Source organism: Aulonocara stuartgranti (genome assembly GCF_965226115.1).
Source record: "Aulonocara stuartgranti genome assembly, chromosome: 11".
Lineage (NCBI taxonomy): Eukaryota > Metazoa > Chordata > Actinopteri > Cichliformes > Cichlidae > Aulonocara > Aulonocara stuartgranti.
In genome coordinates, this window is record NC_138947.1 from 8,488,086 (window position 1) to 8,512,002 (window position 23,917).

General features: G+C 41.8%; 1 protein-coding gene across 4 annotated transcripts; it reads left to right on the forward strand.

Moving 5' to 3' along the window:
* The first annotated feature begins 232 nt into the window (after positions 1 to 232).
* Positions 233 to 23,645, forward strand: prdm1a (PR domain containing 1a, with ZNF domain). Of its 4 annotated transcripts, XM_082550505.1 has the most exons (8): positions 257 to 435; positions 6,300 to 9,504; positions 12,572 to 12,901; positions 14,823 to 14,942; positions 16,216 to 16,468; positions 19,882 to 20,963; positions 21,078 to 21,206; positions 21,324 to 23,645. In XM_082550505.1, exons 2-8 carry the CDS (start codon positions 9,478 to 9,480, stop codon positions 21,927 to 21,929), a joined length of 2,547 nt encoding a protein of 848 aa, XP_082406631.1. In that variant the 5' UTR covers positions 257 to 435; positions 6,300 to 9,477; the 3' UTR covers positions 21,930 to 23,645. The 4 variants fall into 4 exon arrangements, with proteins under 4 accessions (XP_082406633.1, XP_082406631.1, XP_082406632.1 ...); XM_082550507.1 differs by lacking the exons at positions 257 to 435; positions 6,300 to 9,504 and adding an exon at positions 233 to 249; XM_082550506.1 differs by lacking the exon at positions 6,300 to 9,504.
* The last annotated feature ends 272 nt before the right edge of the window (positions 23,646 to 23,917 follow it).

Here is a 23,917-nt window from a genome sequence, read left to right on the forward strand (position 1 = left end):
ATAAAATGGGCCTGAGAGAGGAATGAGGAGGAATTATAGTCAAAGGAAGGACTCGATGAGGAGGAAGAAACAGGATAAAGGAGAAAAAGGAAAGTGGGAAACAAGAGTTGCAAACAGCAGTTAGCCTAGGGAAGCCATTCACTTTAAAAGCCAGACAAGAAATATCAATAAACAGATGAAAAGAAAAATATCACCACACATGAATCATCTATCCCTCTATGGACGGTGGAAGGAAGGATTTTGAAAAAGGCAAGGGGGCGGGGTTAAGCCAGATTGTTTGTTGTCATTGAAAATTGAAAAACACACGAAACAACATTTAGCATTTTTAGCAACATATTGCAGCCCGAGATAGCGCTGTGGTAAGGAATATATCTGTTTGATATAATCAAAAGAATCCTGCAGACGACGAGGAGGGAGGGCATCTCCGCGTAACAGGTGAGCGCCGAGGCACGCGGGGGAGGGGGAGGCGCGCGTGAAGTGTGGTGTGAGTCTGTTTTGCGATTACTGTAATGAAATTGGCGAGTTTGTTATCAGTTTATTGAAGATTTTGCCACGGTCGTAGTCCGCAGATAAGAGCCACGTTTTCACTCATCCTCCCATCACTAGCTGTGAGTTTAATTCCACTGAAGTGTAACAGGTTGCTTTGATATATTACTGTAGTTCTATAATAGTCCGATTCCTGGAGTTTACACACCCTCGAGTTATCTCGGTTAGAAGTTGTTAGATTAATAAATCTGTTATTTTGCCGTTTGTCACACATGTACAACAGGTTAGACTTTTGGGTGCTAGTTTTTTATTCCACAGAGTAATTCTTCATTTCCAAGAAGTTATAACTTCCTCTCATTCCTTTCTCCCGGATTTTGAGGAGGCTTGGTCTTAATTTAAAAGTATAAACACCAATGACAAGTGTAAACCCTGTTATGGTTCAGAGAGGAATGGAAAGTCTAAACAGATTGTGCCCTGGAAGAGCTTTACGGGAAGGATGTGAATGATGGGTAGATAGGTACATGCCTGAATATACAATATTATTATTTATTATTTTACTTTAGGTCTTCTCAAGTCCATGATATGTCAAAGAAATGATCAAAATACAAAATAACTTAGTATGAAAAACCTAATGTAATTTTTAATGCAATAATCTTTAAGTGCTTTAAAAGGAATCCGGACTATTTCATCCTGTGGGCCCTAGTTTCATTGTTTTAAAAGTCCTAAATATTTAATAAATAGTATGACTAGAGCAATCGGCCTTGCACTCCAGCGGTATCATGACCAAGCTGCCATATCTAAGAGCCAAGAGCATAAAAAATGTCTGCCTACACAGCTTTTAGTTTTGATTTCCAGGGGGAGTGACGTTAGCTTTACAGCTTACAGTCGATGAGAAATGGGAAAAGGCTTATGGATGAAGAAATTTCCAAACATGTCACAACTGTGTTTTTAGCTCTTCTGTCCTGATAGATTTGAAGTATTTGGTCAACTAAAAGTGCTCACAGTTGCTGGTTATAAGTGTCCACTTAAACCAAGCCTACAGTTTTCTCCTACTGTACAAGGAGTCAAAATGCCTTCAGATATCAAACAAAACCAACAGTCACAATTCATATCACACAGGATTCTGGCATTCTGCTAATTCAGTCAGTTTTGGCAATCCATGAGTCTTCTCCAGTTAAGACCAGTGAGGTAGTTTAGACTCTAAAAGTGACTATTAATTAGATTTCATCAACCAGTTTAGCCCAACTATTGGACTAAAGTGGTTTTTCCTGAGGCTTGTTCTAGTTGAAACTACCAGGATGTAGGTTGGTGTTGCATGAGGCATGTGTATTTGTGAGCGTTATCTCAGTGGCGCTTTTCTCATGTCGTGACTCACTTCAAGTTTCCGCTGTTCACTGGAATATTGCTGGAACATGTTTATGTCCTCAAGTTTTAATGGCTACCTGAGAGTGATTGCAGAAAGACTCTGTGTCCCTTTTTCTTGCAAAAGTGCTTCATAAAAGTTGATTTATTTTTGTTTCTTAGAAGGTTTTTTTCAGCTCATCTCAGTGCTGACGTTTGTTGTTGTCTGCAAGTGACGTACGGAGCAGTGAAACTGACTCACATGCCTGGACTGGAGTCTGGAAAATGAATGACAAGTAGAAGAACAAACACAACAATTAGGGGTTGTAAGCTCTGTTAACTTATCAAAGTCACTAAAAAAGCTTTGTTGTGTTTATTGTTGGTTGTTTTTTGCATCCAGATTAATCAAAATCATTTATTCCAGATGTTTTATGATATCTTTATTTGATTGGAAGGAATTTTCTTTGATTTTCCAAACAGAAAGAGAAATCAGGTAACTAATGTTAAACAGGGTGAAAACAAAATGGAAATATTTTACCAGGGTAGCTACCACTGAAAGTGACAGAAGAACAGTCTGTAATTTGCGTCCTGTGCCTTAACACCATGGTAAGATCAATACCTCGCCAAAGTCTGCGTATTAAGCATCAAGCTTGATCTAGGAGATGATTAGCTTAGCTTAGTACTAAGATTGGAAGTTGGGGAAAACAACTATACTAGCCTCTTACAAAGATGAAAGAAAAGCCCTCGAAAACTTGCTAATGAAGACAATGCATGTGGTTACTTAATCTGTATACAAAAATGTCCCGTTATGCTATTTCTTGAGAAAAAGCAACAAGGAGAAATTACTTCAAGATTCAGTTATCGTGTCTGGCTATTGTTTGCCGATATTTGGACTTCAGAGTTTTGACAACAACCAGTATGACTGTTTCCATCTGTTTCTTTTTGCAATAGCAAGCTCCTTGTTGGCTTAGTCACCTTAGTGGTGTTACGTTGGTCATCTAATTTGTTATAAGGAAGAAAGTGGTGCTCATACTTTAAATAATGGTTATGGCTTATGCAACAGATTTCATGAAAATAATGAACTCGGAGTTTTCATTTGGGTTTTGTTTTTTTTTTTGGGGGGGGGGGGGGGGGTTACACATTGAATGGATCTCAAAGGCGAAATGGGCTGTACCATTATAAATTATTCATATACACAAATAATTAGCCAGAGTAACATTTTTCATGGATATATTCAGGCACTGGCAGTACTTACTCAAAGTTTGGAAGAACAGTTTGCTTATACAGACTTCAGACACGCGCCTTTTTCTAACCTTAGCCACATAGCTTTTGTTGCCTGACCATGAATGACCTCTGAACACACTCCTGAATGATTGTTTAGCTGTCTCTTGATGAGTAGAGTGTATTTGGTTGCGTGCAGTCTGATTAGCTATAGACTCTGGGGGAGGGGATAATGTGGAGGGTTACTGTCTGGTTTGGATATTGCTCAAGTTTACCCTCGGCCTCTCTGCTATAGCCATCTGTTGATGGTGTCAAGATGAGCCCATTTATGTGTGTGTGCTTGTACACACAGCAGGGGTGGATTGGCAAGATTAGGAGAGGTGGCTACCTCACACCCCTCCCCCTTCCATCCCTGATGGACCTCCACCTACTTTTTGAGGCCCTCAACCTGCTGCATGCCACGCGTTCGTGGTTGTCCCACACACAAGAAGACACACAAATAAAGAGGAGGGGATCATGGTTAGGTCTAACCTGCCTAATTCTCTCTAATGGCTTCTCTATTCAGGGATTAACTCCCTATAACCCACACACACTTTTAGAGGGTCTACGATATACTGGCCTACAGTGTAACGGTCATAGTAGCACACTGTCTCTCTCTCTCTCTCCCTCTCTCTCTCCCTCTCTCTCTCTCTCACACACACACACATACACACACAAATACAAAGGAAATGGACAATAGCTGATCTCTGCAGTAATTTGGCGAGGCATCAAATGGCCTGTGGGCTTCAATTAAAATGTTTAGAACTCAAGGAAGGACTTGAGGGGAGAGAATGGGGGAAGATGGGAAGGCAGAAGAAAGAAAAGAGGAGGGGGGAAGATTTTGAGAGAAAGGGGACGAAAGTGTTTAACTTTTATCAGGATAAACTCTTTCTTTGACCCTCTAGGAATTACCAACTTACCATTGTGGCAGGACTTGTGTGTTCCTGACATTCCAGGAGCTATGTTGTCATCTTTTGCCTTGATAGGGACTCCCAATGAAAACTTGTCCTTGGTGAGGAGCAAGACAAAGAGCAATTAAAAAACACCTATGAGGAAATATTTAAGGGACCAGGTTTATCCTGCCTTGGACAAGGTTTTCGGGACCTCATCTTGGATTCAGGCTTTGGGAGCTCCTGAGCAACTGGTGGCTGGCTTTAGCTTTTGGAATCCAAAAGGGCGATCTGGGCCTGTCCTCTCGTGTGTTCACCACGTGCCAAGGGGTCGGTCAGGTGCAGTCTGTGTTTGGCAGCATTTAAGGGCAGAGATACTGGCAGTCTGATCCCCGACTGTTGAAACTAGCCTTTGACACATGGAAAAGAGCCTGAACTAGTGTTTGAGATTGAAAGATATTGTCCGGATATAGTTGGACTGGCAAACTGTAAGGCAACCCAGGAGGGGAGAGTGTTGCTATACTCACACGGTTTATAGTGCGAGTGGGATGCTGCTGCCTTCAACTGAGTTGTATAGTTGGGTGGTGGAAGGAAGACTGCAAGGTTCTTCTCAACCCCACTGACACATAGAGAAGGCAGAGAATAGGACAAGGGGGCGAGATTACTTAAGTAGTTCAACAAATTTTTCTGCGCAGTGCCCAGAGTAAATTTAGCTGATTACCTGAGTGAGATTCACGCTGACATCTTTGATGGACTGGATGTTGTGTGGCTGTCTGGGTGATACACCTCTGCAACATTTTTTATGATGACCCATGGTGATGCTTACGGACTGGCAGAATTGGGTGGCGGTTCTCATCTTTAAGAAGGGAGACCAGAGGGTGTGCTTTAATTATAAGGATATCATACTACTCCCTGGGAAGCGCTGCACCATTTGGCAAACCTCAGGTTAGGGAGGAAAAGGACAGATCTCATTCTGATCATGGAAAGCTAAACCAGCTCTTTTCCAGAGTTGTCATGCGTTGGTATTCTGTTCATAATTTTTATGGACAGAATTTCTAGGCAAGTGGCAACCAGGACCCATAGACCCATTGATTGTGTGTGTTTCGCTTTATAGGGACTTTCTCTTTAGCATCTATGCATTCGTGTTTGGATGTTTTTACTGGCACAAACAATTTCCAAAATACAAACAGTGATGTGTTTTTTCTTTCTAGAATTTAGAAATAAAATGAAATATTTTCAAGGCAAATCTCTGTTGAACCAAACAATTTAAACTGCTGCCAACAATTTATATGAACAGAACTGAAAAACTACCCTTGTCTCCTCTCTGAGTTCTTACTCGAAACTGAAAAGGGATTGTAACCTTGGTGTATTTTCACTCTTACCAAACAATCTTGTTCATATCCAGATCAGCTATTTAAGAGATGAAAGAGCTAACATCTTTCTAAAAAATGTAACCAAGTGGAGTTTTAGTCGTCCTAACACTTCCTATCACCTTTTCTGTAAATTGAAACTTGCAAAGTCTTACCACTTAGTGTTAGAAGAAAATCTTTCATAAAAGATGGAGATACATGTTTATGTGTGCACATATATTTTGGCCATGCAGACTACCAGATCCTGACTGCTATTAGGGGATAAACACAGACAGAGAGGTTGTGGTTTACTCAAAGGAACGTGAGGTGTTAATCCCACATGTATGTCCTGAAACCCACCTTTCTCTTTGTCTCTGTTCTTTCTCTACTCTCCTCTTCTCTCTGCTCTTCCTTGTACTTCCTTGTGTTTTGAAAACGTCTCACAAATTGCAGATTTCAAGATAACTCAAAGAGTTTAAATGCCAAGCTGAGTAGAAAGTTTGTGTAAGTGGAGAATATGTGTGTGCTCACGCTACTGTATGTGTGAGCATGGTTGTGATAGAGGCCCTCTGTTAAACCAACAGAGACCCAGGAGGTCTTTGGACCCTCTTTTGTCTGTCCTCTCTGTATCCTGCAGGTATGCATGCAGGGCCACTGTGGAAACAATACAATTTAAAAAAGCACATTTCAGTGTGACTTCAGGGTAACTTCAGACACTGCTCCCCACCAACTTCAGATACCCCATAGCTATATAAATGTCCTCACCCCTTCACAAAGAGTGTGAAGGAAACTTGAAAGGGAAACATAGTAGTCATTTTTAAGTGAATCATCTATCATAAAAATGATGATAGAAGATAAAAAATGTACTCCTTTGAGTAAAAGAGTGTTTTCTTTTTAATATCTCTTTCTCCTCAAGCTTTCTCTGTCTCTCATCTGCTCTCTCCCTCTTTCTGTCGCCGGTTGTTTTGCACAGGGAGGAATTGCTTGGTTGTAAAGCATCAACATGTCCGACAGCTGTGGGGCAGATTTGCAGCTGTGTGTGTGTGTGTGTGTGTGTGTGTGTGTGTGTGTGTGTGTGTGTGTGTGTGTGTGTGTGTGTGTGTGTGTGTGTGTGTGTCTATGCCGGGGTCGTCCGTTGGCAGGAAGCAGTAGGCAGCGAGTGATGTGGTCAGACCCTCTGTCACCAGAGACAGAGCGAGAGAGGTCCGATGTCTGTCTCTCCTTCTCTCTCTCTCTTGCTTTCTTCTTGTCGTCTTCCTGTTGCTTGTTTTCTTTTCCTGATCATCATTCTTCATTAGAGGAAAAAAAAACACAAACAGAAGGAAGCTCATTTAGGCCTCTGAGGGCTGATACTGATGATTGTCAGACTAGTACTCATATCATGTACACTCGGTTCCTTTCAGTTTAATATCAGTTTGCATTCTAGACTATAAAGTCATACGCTTCCAGACAAGAGAATAATCAAATTTATTGCCCTCAAAAATTCATAGTATGAATGGAGAATTTCTCATTTATGCAAAAAGAAAAATCAAAGTCAAAAACTATTTCATTTAGTCTCTTTCTCACACTCATTCTGCATATATTTTTATATATTGTGAAGTTCTAATATACTTGTTGATTTAGTTTCCGATCTTATACTTACCTACTGAATTTCATGTCGTAGAGGAAAAAAAACACTTCTGCAACCTGAGCAAAAAAACGTGAAAATCCTGAGAGGAACAAAGGCTTTAAAAGGGGAAAAGTGATGGAAAAACTAGAGTTAGAGGTCAGTGTGGAAAATCATTTTTGTAAATACAATGTGGAAATCAAAGGGAATGAGGAGAAAACGAGGAGAGGAGGGAGGCGAATGAGTAGGAGGTAAATTGAGGGACTCAGGGGGACAATTAGATGGGAATTTCCAGTGTTAGTAAGAGAGTGAGCTTTTGTTATAACAAGCCGAATGAGTGAGAGCTGTGCGTTAAATTATGCATGCCACTGAACTGGTAGCTGAGAGAGGATGTATAGGAAGAAAAAAGAAAGACAGTAGATACAAAATGTATAGCAAGAGAGAACTGAGCGAAAGCCGTTGTCTTACTTACACCTGTGGACTGTATAAATGATGCATGCATAGCCATCGTAATATCACCCGTTGATTTTAGACTCTTCATTTTGAAAACTTATTCTGGCTGCTGCTGTCTTAGTTAATTCATTTGAAAACAGCACCGGCACCGCAAACACTGCCAAGAAGCAGTAAAGGTGAGGCCTGGCAGACGTCCACTAGCTACAACATCTATCAAACTATCCAAAGGCCAAAATCATTTTTGTAGCAGGTTCTTTTTAAATGCTGCAAAGTTGGGCATTTCAATATATCAATCTTCAAGGGCCGACTTGATTTCAGAGCCAGCCTGAAGTGGCCATTAGAATAACTGCAGTTTTCACATAGGCTTAATTTTTCCCCATGTCAACTATAGCCAGAAACATCTTGCCATTAAGAGCATATTTTACAATAAGCAGCAGAATTATCCTGATGAGAGAGTGTATTGTTTTACTTAGAACCTTTGGGTATTATACAGAACAGTTTCTCTTTTGTAATCTACAGCCAGTGCCGCTGTAGATCCAGTCTGTCAGCTATTGTCTGATGACTTAACGTCCGGAAGCAAAGACCAATATTTTTGTGCTTTCAGTGAAGCCAGAAGAGATAAGATTTCCTGTTCTGTCATCTACTCGTTGTTTAGGAATGTAGATGTATTAAAAAGTTAAGTGGCTGTAAGGCAATAGTTGTTACAGTTAGTACACTTTGTTCTTCAAAAGAAATATCTACCTGCATGCAACCAGAGCCTGCTAAAGTGTAAAGGGTTACTTGAGCTAAACAATGAACACCAAACCACTTCCAGTGGTAAAGTTGGTGTTTGTCAGTTGCAGATTGATTATACATATTCATATGCTGATATCTGTTTATAGATATTACCATGTGTTTTAAAGGTAACTACAGTGTTGTCTTTCAGTGTCTTAGTTTCCAGTGACATACCCTAACTTTAGTTTATTTGCCTTAATGTCTTTACATTCAAATCTCCTCCAGAATTACTTTGACCAGTGATGGCGGCCCTAAGGAGATAAAGAAGAGTTCCTTACATTTAGGATATAGTGGATACAGCGTATTGTCCTTAAAATAAACCAGTTGTAATTGCTTGAGTTTGTTCTTTTTGCCCTTTCTTCTTCTTCCCTGTCAGACATGTGCAATCGCATGTGAGCCAATAAGGCAAAATTCATTTTCTATTAAAACAGAAATGAAGTCATTGTAAAACGTAAAAGAAAGAAAGACAGCGGGAGAAGCATATGGAGAAAGACAGAGACAGAGAGCAAGTTATTTGAAGGGGAAGATGCAGAGCGACAGAGAAAGGGGGAGAGACAATAAAAGAGAGAGAGAGAGAGAGTACTTTTAAGTTCTTTTGCAAGAGCAGCAAGAGCAAACCAGTCCTGCCCCCTAGAGGTATACGCAAAGTGTGTGTGTGTGTGTGTGTGTGTGTGTGTGTGTGTGTGTGTGTGTGTGTGTGTGTGTGTGTGTGTGTGTGTGTGTGCGTGCGTGCGCGCGTGTGTTACTGTGTGTGTTTAGCTGAGGAAGAGAGGGATGTCCTGTGACAGTGACTCAAAGTTTCCTCCCCCAATACATGCACACACACGCATGCACACACTCTCACGCACACATATGTTGTTGTTGTTTACTCCTTAAATGCTTTGAATGGACACACTCACAGAGAAAGAAACTCCTAAACACAAAAAAAACACACTTATATTCACACATAATCATAATCACTGCAAAAAACAAAACAGGCAGGGGGACAAAAGGCTGTGTTTTCAGTGTTGTGTGTATGTCGGCGTCTCTGTGTGTGTATAGCTTATGGCCTCAGGTGAAAGCACATGCTGCTTCCTTCCAAAGAAAAGTTGGTGTGTGTGTTAGGAAGGAGAGAATGAGGGGGGTGGAGCCAAGAGGAGGAGCTATAGACTTCTGTCTCGCACATACACTCACTTCAGAGTACACACACTCGCATTAGTGTGGATATCAGCACCCGGAGCTGGAAGGACAGAAGGAGCGGAGAACTACTGCACCTGTCCCACACACACACGCTATCTTCACAGACATACAGGGAGAAAGGATCTGACCGGACGTCCCTATGTGTGGATGGGACCAGAGTTATACAGTAAGTGTGGAGCATTCGTTCGTATGCTCAATTTTTTTTTTACATTTTTACTAAAAGATACAGAAGAACAAAGATTGATTTTTTGCTTTTGTATTTTTTTTTTTCTTTTAGTTTTAGAGAAACTAAATAAAAATTTCAGAATTTAGAGTAGAAATAAAACTTTAAGAGTTTTTTTTTGTGTGTGCTTTTTAATCCAGTTTAATATACTTTTAAGCTTATTTTAATCTCATTTTCAGCCTTGTTTTCTGAACATTAGGACGATTTTTAATTAGAAATTTGAGGTTGCAGCCAACGTGACTTCATTTTTCTAATAAGATTTTTCTTAAAATGGTTAGCTGCTGCTGCAGATGCTTTTACTAGTTTGAAAAACTGAGGTATTACAATGTTTGTTTAGCAGCTCAGTTATTTTCACATATTTGACGTATTTTCTACATATTTTTACAAATCAATCATTGTTTGTTCATGGAAACATGTGATTTTTGTTATAACAGTAGTGTTTTTTCCCCCACATGAATTTCAGAAAAAAACAGTCTTGGCATGATTCCTCATGTCTGTTTTTTCAGGTTTTTAGAATTTAATGTTGTTATTTAATGTCATTTTAATGTGAAATCTGGCTGCCTGTATGCAGATTCGCCTTTTACATATTTTTCAGTTGCTCTACATGTGCAAACAGTGAATTGTTTCTTGGTTCTTGGTTTCACTATTAGTTTTCAATGTTGCAGCTGTTATGCAAAGTAAATTCAAGAGAGATCAAATATTGTATTTTCATAACTGATCACTTTCAAGTGATCTTCATTTTAATAACAAATTGGGCAGAACCTGTTGTTCGCTTGGCGTATCCTTTGTAGTAAAAAAAAAAAATCCAGCCGCTGATTGGGAAAAATCTTTCTCACTGGAGTTTTTATTGTTTTGCTAGTCAAAAATTAGATTTTGTGGTTTTAAGATACTTAAATGTATTTTGGGTGATTTGCTTTGTTACAGCCTGGCAAGTCAGACTGTTACAGTCAACATACTTTAAGATTCTGGGTTTAGAAACTACTTTTTGATTGCAATTCTGGAACAGGAAAGTCAGTTGCATTGGTTGCAAGTGCTCAAAAGTGTTGTCTTCTATAAAAGTGTTAAAATTTGAAAATATAAGTCTACATTTTCAGTAACTAAGGGTGTTTATAGAGTTTATTTTCATGTGTAACTTTAGTATCTGTGTGCTGACTGTTTAAGCACAAAGTTGTTGAATGTGAGGGAAATATTCTTTTTTGTGGCTTCAGAAGCATTTGCAGACCTGAGTGTGCTCACTGAAGATCTGCTGCTTTCTGCTGCTCTGCGTGGGACAAGCAGCATGTTTGTCCCTTTGTGGATATCTGCCTGTCCCTGTATGTGTGTGTGGGATTGTCTTGGGTGGGATCACGTTTGAAGTTTTGTTTGCGCTGCTGTGGCCCCCCAAATGGAAAAGTTTTGACGCTCCCTTCCTCATCACTCCCCCGTCCATTACTAACATACATACACACACACAAGCTGGGAGTCGGGATGATTTGCCGGTTCCGCTGCAGTGCCACTCTGCTTCCAATTTTAGCTTCATTCAGACACAGACAGCATTTCCTTCCTCTGTCTTCAACCCCAGGGAGAGACACGGAGGAGGGGGAATTAAGAGGGAGGAAATACGGAAGATGTTAGCGTCACATAATCTGAGTAGATTCATCACATTATCCAGCAAAGTCCAAATTTCTTACATGTGTAAGCTAGTTAAGCTCCAAGTTGCAGTGTCGTTGTCTTTCTGAGTAAAAGCATGGGAGAAAACGACCGCAAACAAAACAGGAAAACTTTCTTTGCTTCAGGAAAAGAAAGAAAGTTAGAGACAAAGAGGTCACTTGGAAAGTTTGCTCAGACCGTTAATTACTTTTTGTTATATTGTTCTTTTAAACATCGGGTCGATTTTTTGAGGCTCAAGCATAGAACTTCGTTTACGCTTGATCTTTTGTAAAGGGGAAAATCTCATCGACAGCGCAGCTTGTAAAAACTACACACAGTTCTTCATATGGTTTGGGATTTTCATAATCATATTTCGTCACTATGTGTGAGAACACAAGCTCAGTTCCTCATCAGTTGCTTTTCGTTACCGCGCTTGATCGTTGTCTCCTGAGGTATCCTACGCTCCTATATCAGCCTGAGTCATGTTCAGTTTCACCTTGAAGACATCACTCAATTCTGATAACAAAAAAGCTTTGTAATACAAACACCAGTAAGACCAGAAGGGCCATTTCAGGTGATTAAAATGATTGGGACTGTAGTCAAAGGAATGAATTATTACAATGCTGGATTAGGAGTTTTATTTGGAAAATGGTATGCATTTAGGTTATTAGATCATTATTATTATTAAAATGAGCTGGTCTTTACTAGAGTCATGACAAAATGAAGACTGGAATTTTGTCATTTCTTTCCCCTAATTGTTTCCCAAATTAGTTAACATTTAGTCTAAATAGTTGACAAGACAAGCAGCTTCCTGTCTTTCCCTTAGTGTGCATGTTCATTTACGCGTGTGTGTAAGTGTGTCTATATGTGTGTATGTCTGTGTGTGTGTGACTGTAGCATTAGTCAGACCCCCTCCTTTCTCACTGAATCACCACACATAATAATCACATCTCTTCCTCTCCTCTTTGTCTTTCCTGATCTCTTCTTTCGGAGTTTATCTTACATCATTCCAATCCTTTTCTTTCTTTCCTCTTATCATTTCCTCCCATATCTCCTTCTCTTGTGGTAGTTTTTCCCACCACTCCCAGTTTCTACTTTCTCTTTTTTTCTCTTCTTTAACTTTTTCTTTTTCTTATTTGCCTCTTGCTGTCCCTTCTTCCTTTCTGTTGCTTTTTTACTGTCTGTCTCGATTGATCTAGTTTCCTTTTCCTTTCTTCCATCTACTCGGCTTTCTTTCTCTTACTTCTTTCTTTTTTTGTTCTATTTTTGCAATGTCTTTCTTAATTTCAACTATTTTTCACTTGCTGAGCTTCCATTAGTGGAAATATTTAGATAAAAGTGATCAGAAGTAACCTTTTTCGCTCCTGCCTTTCCTGTCCAGGCGACCTCTCATAGCTCGGCCATGTTGACCAGTGAGGGGGCGCACACCATGGAGCAGGACGACGCACGCCACGGAGCCAAGATGGCTTCCTCTGCCACCAGCACAGGCTCAGGTGGAGCGGGCACGATGACAGATAACGACGTCGACATGGAGGAAGCAGACATGACACAGTGGACAGAGGCAGAGTTTGAAGAGAAGTGCACGTATATTGTCAAAGACACGGCATGTGAGGCGGGCCCAGACGGTGATGCCATGATGATGTCGACGACCAGAGCCGAGGCTTCGCTGCCCCGTAACTTGGCCTTCAAACACCTGGCTGGCAGCAAGGAGGTCAGACTCTCTCTCACACTCACAAACGCACACACACGGGCACATGCTGGCAGACAGACAAACTTTCTCTCCAGCCAGAATATTTCATACACATTGAGGCAGAGAAAGGCATCTGTACATACACACAACTGTGAGTCAGACATGGGTCATGTAATAAAAAAGGGGTCAGGTCTCGTAAAACTTCACACACACACACACACACACACACACACACAGAGGCATTTATGTGTGCGTGGGTGTGTGAAACATCAGAAACAGATTTGACTTACAGTGCTGTTTTATCAGCTTGTATCTATCCATGAAAAGGATTGTGTCATCTGAGAAAAATTATGGCGCCTTGATCGCAATTGTTTCTAGTCATAAAACTACTTGAAATACCGAACCATGCAGGCAGGGGGCACCATCAAGCCTCTCATCCAACACAGTGCATCAGACTGTTTCCATCTGCTCGTCTTAAAACTGCTGAATGAGAAAGTGTCAGAGTGTGATTTGAGCTTTGATCACTCAAATGCTTCATATGAAGCATTTGACGATTTCCTGTACTGTAAATATTTCTTTACTAACCAATCGCCCACTACATGATTATAGATAAGCTTAAAGTAATAGACTTTTTTTCACTGATCTAACTGGGGGTGGCAAAGTCAAAATGTCAACAGGCAATGGATGAAACTTGATAACAGGGAGAGTGAACAGAACCACCATGACTCTTAGAGTGATAAGAGTGGTTTGCAGCAGCAAAGGGTTAAAAAGCATTTAATAATGTTCCAGAAAACAATCAGATATCCAAGTGACTAAGAGCAAAAATAAGCAATTTAAAAAAAAGCTTGTTTCCACTTTAGAGATTGTCACAGATAGGATATTTTAAAGTAGAAAAGCCACAGCACTTCTATGCTGTGTTTCAAGGTATTTTAAAGATGCATGACTATCGCTCAGAAAATGTCAGTTTTGGCACTTGGGAGGTTCCCAGTAAAGCTGCGTGATGTCATTGATTTTTTTCACCAGGCGATTAGCAGTGGGAAGCTGAAGAGAACTTTACAAGCTGATATTCTATCAGATAATATTTAAGAGAGGGAAAAAAGGTAAGGCTGAGGATGGCAGCTTCTAGAAAGAAAGCTACATTATGTTCAAAGTGAGAGAGAGAGCTTTGTAAAAGCCTGTTAATAAGTTGGGTTTTTTTTTAATCACATGCTAACACATTTTCATGTCTGGTCCTATTGAGGGAAAAATGGGGATTTCCCATGTCATCAGGGAACGAGGGGGTTTGGGAAAGACTTCTGTTTGTGTGGGTTAAGCATGAAGAAAATGTGTGTGAGTGCATTTCTCTACCATCCATGGCTGGAGCCAAACGTCTAGTCACCACATAATCCCTTGCTTTTCTTCTTCTTCCTTTTCTTCTTCTCACCTCTTGCTCTTTGATTGAATCAGATGACAGAGTGAGAAAAAAGGAGAAACATGGTTGTTGGTTTTTTTTTACCCAAGTATCTGAATGTTTCCTCTTGAAGCATGTGAAGTGGCGGTGGTTTTGGTTTGATGTGGCAAGCAGTAGAGGTGTAAGGAGAGAGACAGAGGGAGAGACTCGAAGAAAGAGATTTTAGTTTTGTCTTCAGCCATTTGCAGTCACACACCAACACAGACGCTCCAGATGAACTCAAGTGTGGAGCTGGTTCATTAATCATTGTCTCTGTTGACAGCTGGTTGACACTGTGTGTCTGAGTCTGTATTTGAAATAAGACTTAATGAGACTTAATGATATGTACTACAGATGGCTGTGCAGATATTATGAAAACACATATTCCACACACCTGAACGTCCTCTTCAAACATTTCAGACTTCATCATCATCACCCAATCCACTTCAAACATCCTGTTTGGCCTTGACGTGTTTTTCCCTAACCTGTCTATATGTACGTGTCATCGTGCAGGTGGCTGGCGTGTGCAGCAGGGAGTACATCCCCAAAGGAACTCGCTTCGGTCCCCTGGTGGGCGAGATCTACACGGCTGACAGCGTCCCCAAAGACGCCAACCGCAAATACTTTTGGAGGGTGAGCACAAACATCAAAGATACACACAACAGCAGAAACACATACTTCCTCAGAAGCCGGAGAGACCCCTTCCTGTGACGTCACGCACATCTAAAGTCAGTCACCGAACAGGAAATTGGGTTTGCTGTTTTCTGTGTGTGTGTGAGTGTGTGTGTGAGTCTGTTCAAGGAACGGAGATGAGGATGTGATGTCAGCGTATACAAATAGCATGTCACGCTGCCGTTCCTGTAAGTCCACACACACTGACACACACTGTTCGCCAGAAGACGCTCCATCACTACCAGTAACTGACAATGCGACTGCACATACTCAAAAACCATCTACCTGACCACCGCCTACACAGTGTGTGGTGTGTGTGTGTGTGTGCGTGCATGTCTGTGTGTGTGTGTGTGTGTGTCTGTGTGTGTAGTATGTGAACCTAACCACAGTTCCATTCATGCTCATATCTCACTTTCTCACACACACACACACACACACACGCCAAGCCAAGAAAAAAACGAGTTATTAAGACAGAGAACGAGAGAGACAGAGAGAGAAAGGGGGAGGAGAGGCAGAAAATGAGTTGGTCTTTCCTTTCCCTTTTCAATATAAAAGAGGATCTCCTCCTCCTCACCACTCTCTGTCTGTCTCTGTCTGTTCTTCTGGCTCAAAGAGATGAAAGTGAAGAGAGGGAGATGGTAAGGAATGAAACCATTAAGAAAGAGACGAGAAAAGATTTAAGATGTATGTATGTGATGCAGTTTATAACCAGTGGTGTCTGCTTGGTGGCAGCTACTTCTTTGCTACATGATAAGTAAATTATTTTGCTTTATTACTTCAATCAAGTATTCTGACAAACATGCAGCCGTTTTTACTTGTTTAGTTGTTTTCTGACTGATTTTTTTTAATCAATGAATTGCTTCTTTACCAGCATTTTAGCCAGTTGTTTAACTTCTTCTCCTAATTTTGCTAGTTCACTATTTTAATTAAGCGGTAATGTTACTTATTTAGATATTTGCTTTGTTAGCTACTTAAATTAACCTGTTTATTCATCAAATTGCTGGCATTGTAATTAAGATGTAATAAGTGAAGGAGGGGGTGAAATAAGAGTGAAATAAGTTTTTTGCATGTTACTGCTTTGTTTCTTCTCATAAGACCTGAATAAGCATAAAAAAGGAACAAAGGACAAGGGATTTATATTATTCTCCCTTTTTTCTGTTAAATTAACTTCAGTGTAATCTTACATTCAGGTAAATTAACTCACTATTATTTTTTTCTTCCTCTCTCTTTTCAGATTTATGTGGACGGAGAATTTCATCACTTTGTCGATGGCCTGGATGAGACTCGCTCCAACTGGATGCGGTATGTGAACCCGGCCCACTCGGCAGCAGAGCAGAACCTGGCGGCGTGTCAGAATGGCATGGAGATTTACTTCTATACTGTGAAGCCTGTCCCAGCTGGTGCCGAGCTGCTTGTCTGGTACTGCCACGACTTTGCCCGACGCCTGCACTACCCACCGTCTGGGGAGCTGATGATGCAGAAACTTAGTAAGTTCCCGTGATTTGACATTTTTTGAAACCACAAAGTTGATGAGTAGAAGTAGTGACATTCACTGGAACATTAATCATTAATTTTTCTTTCTGAAGTTAAACATAATTTGTTATCTGACATCTCGTGTGGTTAAAACTTACTACAGCATTCACTTGCTGTGAAAGAGCAGCATGCATTATTACTCGCCTGATGCACTGACCACCGCACATAAAAAACATGAAATCAATAGTCAGTGTAGGTGTGTTTGTCTTGACTGTGTCCTGTCGCCGCTCTTAAACCCTAGCAGTGTTTTTGAATATAGCTGTGTCTCCTTCCTCTCTCAACATTAGCCTGTCATTATCTCTCTCTCACACACACACACACACACACACACACACACACACGCACTCAAAAGTACAAGACCAACAACCTTTCATCTCTGTCAGTATCAGCGTTGTATTTTTGCTTGTGTGTGTGTGCTAGTGACAGTGTAATTACACAGACAGGGGATACGGCCCCTAATGCCACAGTCTTACACGCTTAAAGACCCGCTTTTAACATAAAAGCTCGCACACACGTGCACGCACAAAACCTTGCTCAACCTCTGCAGAAGAGTCGGAGAGTGTGTTTGCTTGACTGCGTGTTTTCGGTGACCTTTTGACGGGAAAAACTTGCTCTCATAAGAGTATATGCAAAATGCACATTAACAAGTATTAAAAAGAGTTCTCAAATATTTGTGCTTTATTTCATACTAATGGTATTTAACTAATCAGTCTAACCAATAAAAAAGCTTAATCTCAACCTTTAAACACGGCCGACTAACTACGCTCATTCACTGTAGTTGAGCTGATCAAAGGGAGACAGAGCTAAGAGGAAAACAAAGGCAGAGAGTGGGAGCTGAGTGGTTTCCAGGTGTGACAGCAGGCTAATAGTAGTGTTAAGCTGGCAGAGGAACTAGCACACCCAGCCAGAGTGACTCCACTGCCCAGGGAAAAATGCGCATGACCTGGGGCACAGAGGCAGGAGGTACCCACGATCCCTTTGCCTGCCTCCCCTCCCCGCAACTCAGCGTGTATACAGTAGAAGTGTTGCCTTTAATTAGGTTCCCCTGTCAGTTAAGCCCCACAGGCTTTGTTGACCTACCAGTGACTTGAATACCGATTCTTACCTGCAGCAGAAACAGTTGTTTCATTTGACTCCATTTTTGTCCTGGAGCTACCACACAAGTTTCTAGCCCTTTTTCATTTATTTTTTTTTTACTTCTACTGATCTTTCATTCCTAAAATGAGTAAAACATTTGACTGTTGGTGTTGCCCACTACAGTTAAGCTTTACAAACGTTGTCAGAAATAATGTCATTGGCTGAGTAAAACGAAGAAGAAAAACCACAATCTTTCTGACTAAGTAACGTTAAACTGAAACTCAGTTAAAAGGGCAAAAGGTAAAAGAAGAGGAAGCTGCTTTGCTGAATTTTAATAGTCATGCTGCGCACCGAATGTGATACCATTAAGTCATCGAAGTTTATTAGTGATTTTAGTCTATTTAACGTTGCTTTACCGGCATCGACTGTTGTAAAATATTGTTATTTTTCACCGATTTGTTGCTTGAGGAAGTGGACTCATTTTGTTCGCTACTAATGCAAGTAGATGCGCCCGAAATGAACCGCTTAAATACTAAATAAGTTCCACGTTTTGGTAGGGTAGCTAGCTAATGCAAATCTAGGCACTAGATAACCATTATAAACTAACTCTTTGCAATAATTTGGTAGCCTACCCACTAGATTATTTTGGGGCTTTCAAACCATTTCATTTTTAGAGAAATTAGTCTACACTGCAAAAACTAAAATCTCTGATACCGCCCACTAGATTCTCATCAAAGTTTTGCGTTTTGCTCGTTGTAAAATGTTACATGTGTCCTTAAGGAGGCACTAGAGCTTCTGTTCCGAACCGAGCGACAACCTGTATTATATTCCCGAGGAGCGCAACAATGACAGTTGTTTGTATCATATTTTTCTTTCTGGTTTTAGCTCTTTCTAGCGCAGTCATAGCAAAACCAGACATATGTATGTGTTTAAGTGTGTGAGCAAAATGAGTGAGCATGCACCACAGTTTTACTCCCTCACTTTCTCCTTTTTCTCTTTTTGTCGCCGTCATATGCGCTCTTGAAGTGTTAGCGCTGGAGAGCACCTGTCATCCATGTGTGTGTGTGTGTGTGTGTGTGTGTGTGTGTGTGTGTGTGTGTACATGCGTTGTGTTCAAAGACACTCTCTCTTCCCACACACACGCACACAGTCAGGAGCGTGACATGCCACCATATTTATAGCCACCCTTTTCACCTCAAACACATGCACACAAGCTTGCTGCTCATGTGTGTGCGAGCGTGTCAGCCAATCACGCTGATATATTTGCCACTTAAAAAGACTAGAAAGAAGGTGGAGGAGGGAATGAGAGAGGTAGAGTTGCACCTCCTACCCCCCTCTGTTGACTACTTGAACTTCCTGGCAGAAGGGCCGTGTTGACAGATTGATATCTCCAAGATGGCTGCCCTGTTTGTTTTTCAGAAGAGGGATGGAGGGAGGAGGTAGAGAAGGAGGAGTAAGACTAACTGATAACCTCAGTGTTTACACACTGTCGCTATACTGCTGACAAAAGGGTCACTGACTATGTGTGCAACTGTGAGTGAAGGGCTGAATCAGGAGGAGTTAAGCAAATTTCACCAGTACTGGCACTTAAGATTAACTTTGACATGCTCCGTCTCTCTCAAACACACACACTTGCAATATCACACACGCATGTCCCTCTGGGCGACCTCGTAGTAAAAACTTGACTGCCCACTAAATGAGCTTATAGGTAATACACAACGGCATTTTAAGAGCCCATCTGTGGCAATTTAACAGCCGAGATGTGCTGCGAACTGACATCCCGGGGCTTTTAGAGTGTATGTGAGTGAGCTCGCCTCCTAATCTACTCTTTCATCATACTGAGAAGACAGTAGGTGCGAGTGAGTGAGGAGGAAGCGCTTTAATTTAACCTTTGACCCGGAAACAATAGCAAGTGGCCAGGAAAATGAGGAGAGCAGGAGCTTGATCAAACGTGTGTGTGTGCTGTCCAAAAGTGGAAGAGTCAACAAATCAGACAGAGGCCTTTGTCTGGAGGCGCCTCTGTGTGTGTGTACCTTGTCACATGGTGTAGGTGTGTGTATGTGTGTTTATGGAGGGCAGGTGGAGGCCAAGTTTTTTCTTAGTATATCTTTAGCAGGAAACCTGAGTTACTAATGGTGTTTCTTAACACAGAGTTGCACACATCTCTACTACAGAGATTTTTATGTTCTTATAAAGAAGTTGTGATTTAAATGCCAAATGTTTTTAAAATCATTTTTTTTGATTTGACAAACCCCTCCCTGACCATTTTTTTCTCTGTCTGTCCCTTCAGAGCAGTCTATTTTGGAGGTAAAGCAGCAGCAGGTGAGCAATGAGGAGCATGTGCAAGAAACATCCAGCCCGTCCCCTGTCGCAGTGACCCCCACCCCACCAAAGAAAGAACACAGTGTTCTTTCTATTCTGCGTGGCACCTCATCTTCGTCGTCCACAAAGAGGGAGCCCAACAGGCCGCTTCCCACACGTCCACGCTGTGCCGACAGCCCCGATCGTCTCCTGTACCCTCGTGCCCTCTACCCACCTCTCAGGGCCCACCCTCAAATATCTGAGGACTTCCTCAATCACAAAGCTGCCCGCCTTGCTTACCCCTCAACTCACTCGCCTGGCAACCAATCCTCAGCCACACCTAGCCCATCAGCAAGGAGCAGCCCAGAGAGCAGCCCTCACGGAAGCCCCTCTGGTGCAGCACCATCGCCTGCTTCCTTCTATCCCACCGGACTGGGAACCTATCCTGGTTATTCCCCACCGTCTGCCCCCCTCTCCTCTCCCTTCTACCCTCCAGGGGCCCCTTACTCACGTTATCTTATGCCCCATCACTATCCTCTCCCTGGTGGTGGCATCCCAACTGTAGGAGGAATCTTTCCCAGGATGTATCCCCTCTACAGCAACCTCCTGCCCCATCATGTGCCCCTCCTGCCTTCTGAAACACAGAGGCGCTTCCTAATACCTGACCCTGTGCACCCCTCCTCCATTTCTGGCCACAGAGACTTCCTCCTTCCAGGGCCCACAAGTGCCTTCTCAGCTGCTACTTCTCTGAGAGACACAACAGGTCCTCACAGCACTTATCCCAGGCACCCTCACTCTCATGGTTCAGCCCACGCTCCCTCCAGCGGCTCCCCGACTGCAGGCACAGCACCTCCCAGTGAGCAGGTGCCCACTAAGCCTACCTCAGCCCTGCTGGGCAACACCAGCGAGCGTTGTCACGATGACGAGGCAATTAACCTGACCAAGGTGAAGCGTGGTGCAGGCTCAGCAGGCTACAAGGCACTGCCTTACCCTCTGAAGAAGCAGAATGGCAAAATCAAATATGAGTGCAACGTGTGCAGCAAGACCTTCGGACAGCTGTCAAACCTGAAGGTAGGTTTTGGCTGTCATGTGTTTTTAGCTTATTATTAGTCCTGCATGCTTTTTGAATCACAATGTTATCTTTAGCATGTAGAGACGGGGTTTTTTTCTCTTCTTGTCACGCAGGTTCATCTTCGCGTCCACAGTGGGGAGAGACCTTTCAAATGTCAAACCTGTAGCAAAGGCTTCACTCAGCTGGCTCACCTGCAAAAACACTACCTGGTCCACACTGGGGAGAAGCCACATGAATGTCAGGTGAGAAAATATCACATTTATTGCTTTACCAGAGTGCTAATGAGCATAGATGACTGTTAACTGGTGGGTTTCTACAGGGTTCTGACAGGGTTTCTTTTTTTGCTTCTCATCATTCAGGTTTGTCACAAGCGCTTCAGCAGCACCAGCAACCTGAAAACTCACCTGCGCCTTCACTCAGGGGAGAAGCCCTACCACTGCAAACTCTGTCCTGCTAAGTTCACCCAGTTTGTCCACCTTAAGCTGCACAAGCGCCTGCACTCCCGCGAGCGTCCACACAAATGCCCCCACTGCCATCGCCACTACATCCACCTGTGTAGCCTGCGACTTCACCTGAAGGGCTATTGTTTGGCTGCAAGCTCCAGCTCTGGAAGCCCAGCCATTTCAAGCCAGATTGCCTTGGAGGAAGTGCACCGCGCCAATGAGGAGATTGAGCGCTTTGACGTCAGTGAACACGCTGAGCGACTGGAGCAGTTGCAGGGAGGGGTGGAGATGGAAGCCATGTTGGAGAAGCAGGTTTTGGGGATGCTATGGAGGGAGAGTGACATTAAGTCCTCAAACTTCCATCCCCACCACAAGAGTAAAACCACTGAGCTTCGGTCTGCAGGTTATGGTGTGTACGAGTCCCCAAACGAGACGTCGGTCATCAAGATGCGGCACAGCAGTCCCATCCCCCCACTTCCTGCCAACATAACTGTCAAGCAGGAATCAGAGGATCACGCTTAAGTGACCTTTTTGCACCTGAGAGACATAGAGCCAAGACTGCATGGTGGACTGGGTTGCCAGGAGCAACAACTGTAAATATGTCTACCTGGTTGTCATGAGTAGTGACATCATGACCACTCCAGGGTTTAAACCTTTCAGGGACTCACGTACTCAGGGCTGCACTGTCCCATGACTACTTAATGGTTTCAGCATTTATTATACTTAGAGACAATCATGTACACAGGATTTACCTGTAATGTTATTAATATAATGCTTTTATCATTGTTGTTCTTGTATTATTTTATTTTTAATTTCAGATGTCCGTGGGGTTTTTTGATCGTTTTGTTGTTATATACTTAATTTATTTTACTTTTATTTGTTGTCTTCAAAAGCAATATGTGGGATGGTTACATTGATTTTCTATAGTTTTTTTTTTTCCTGTGGCCATTTCTTTGTAGATAGTCACTCTCCCTATGCATATATCTGTCTTGTGACCTCTGACCTATAGAACCAGGGGTATCCATTCTTCAGGGTTTTACCTATTTAAATGTAGAAATCAATAATAGCAGGTTGAAAGGCTTAAGAGAGCTTGCCAAAGCGTGGCAGAGCAATTTGTTAATTTAGAAAGAAGACGTTTAACTCAGCCCTGCTTAATAACTCCTCTACGCCCTTTTCTGATGCCTACTTAATTTAAATGAAACAAGAAAGGGCATTTTTTTGTATATTTTTCACAACGGTTACCTCAGTGTGGATGCGATGAGTGTGTGTCTGTGTGTGTTTGCATTTAAAAGGACAGCTGAAGATGGGAGTTTTGTATTTATTTGCTTTCTTTTGCTACTTGAAGAAGAAGAACCAAATTGAACTGGAGTGCAGCTCTTCATGTGGTCCAAAGAAGAGGCACAGCCTGCTCAACGTGTAGCACATAACAGACTTGGGAGGCTGGTAAGCCACCTCCGTTCCCTCGTCCCTCCTCTTGTTTTGTTTTATCTTCTATTTAACGTTGTCAACACCCAACAGAGGTGTGAACGTCCTCACATTTAGGGATTTACAGTTGACACCAGAAACCAAAGTTCGCTTGGCTTTCATTTTAAATGCGCACCAAAAAAAATGGAAATATCCAAACAAAGGAAGGACTTGAGAAATCAAAATGCTGAAGAAGGGAAGGGATGATGTATTTTGTGTACATGGTGAGGTGTTCACTCTTTAGCTGTGGTCTTTCGTTGTGTTTCATGTTTTTGATTTTATTGTTGTTAATGTTATTTGTTAATACTTTGGTTGAGAAACAATGGCCCATTTCTTCAACCCTGCCCGTCCACTATCTCGTTACCGAACTGGCCTACACCAAAGCACCTCAGCCTTCCTTCATGCACTGGCCCCCTCGTCCTACTTTATATCTTCAGTGCCGATGCTCACACCATTCACACTTTGTACAATATATATGATACTGGTCATCATGGCATTAAGACCCAACTTAATGTTACTACAACGGTGCAACTGTGGTTTTCGTTAGCAGTTACACGCCAACACCCTGATCTCCATAGCTTCCTCCTCTGTTTCATCGTCTTTTTCTCTAACTAATGTTTGACCAAAGCGTGTCTTTCTTCGTTCAGAGCTTTAACTCCAGAGGAGATACCCCTGAAAACTGTCTCTGTTTACATTCTGTTTACATAGTTATTTATGAGCGAATATGTCAAAATGTGTAAATTATGATATAAATCTTCACTGTTGAAATCTAAACGATATGGCTCTGTGTGTTTTATTTTAATTTGGGGGTTGAAAAAAAACAAACATTAATTATACATGAACTGTACAGAAAATCTGATAAAAGGTGAATAGCAATGCTTACCTTTTATAATTATATTACTATCTGAATTTATAGCTGTATGTGCTGTAATTGTAGCATATATTTAATCATCAAAAAACACTTCATACAATCACTACTTGAAAGTACATCACTATATATCTACAAGTTATATTCCTGCCTAAAAGAAGCAGACAAAGCTACTTAC

Coding starts and splice junctions, on each gene's coding strand:
- prdm1a (XM_082550505.1), top strand. CDS start 9,478: ATGTGTGGATGGGACCAGAGTTATACA. Junction 14,943..16,215: donor ACCGCAAATACTTTTGGAGG/GTGAGCACAAAC, acceptor CTCTCTTTTCAG/ATTTATGTGGACGGAGAATT. Junction 16,469..19,881: donor GCTGATGATGCAGAAACTTA/GTAAGTTCCCGT, acceptor CTGTCCCTTCAG/AGCAGTCTATTTTGGAGGTA.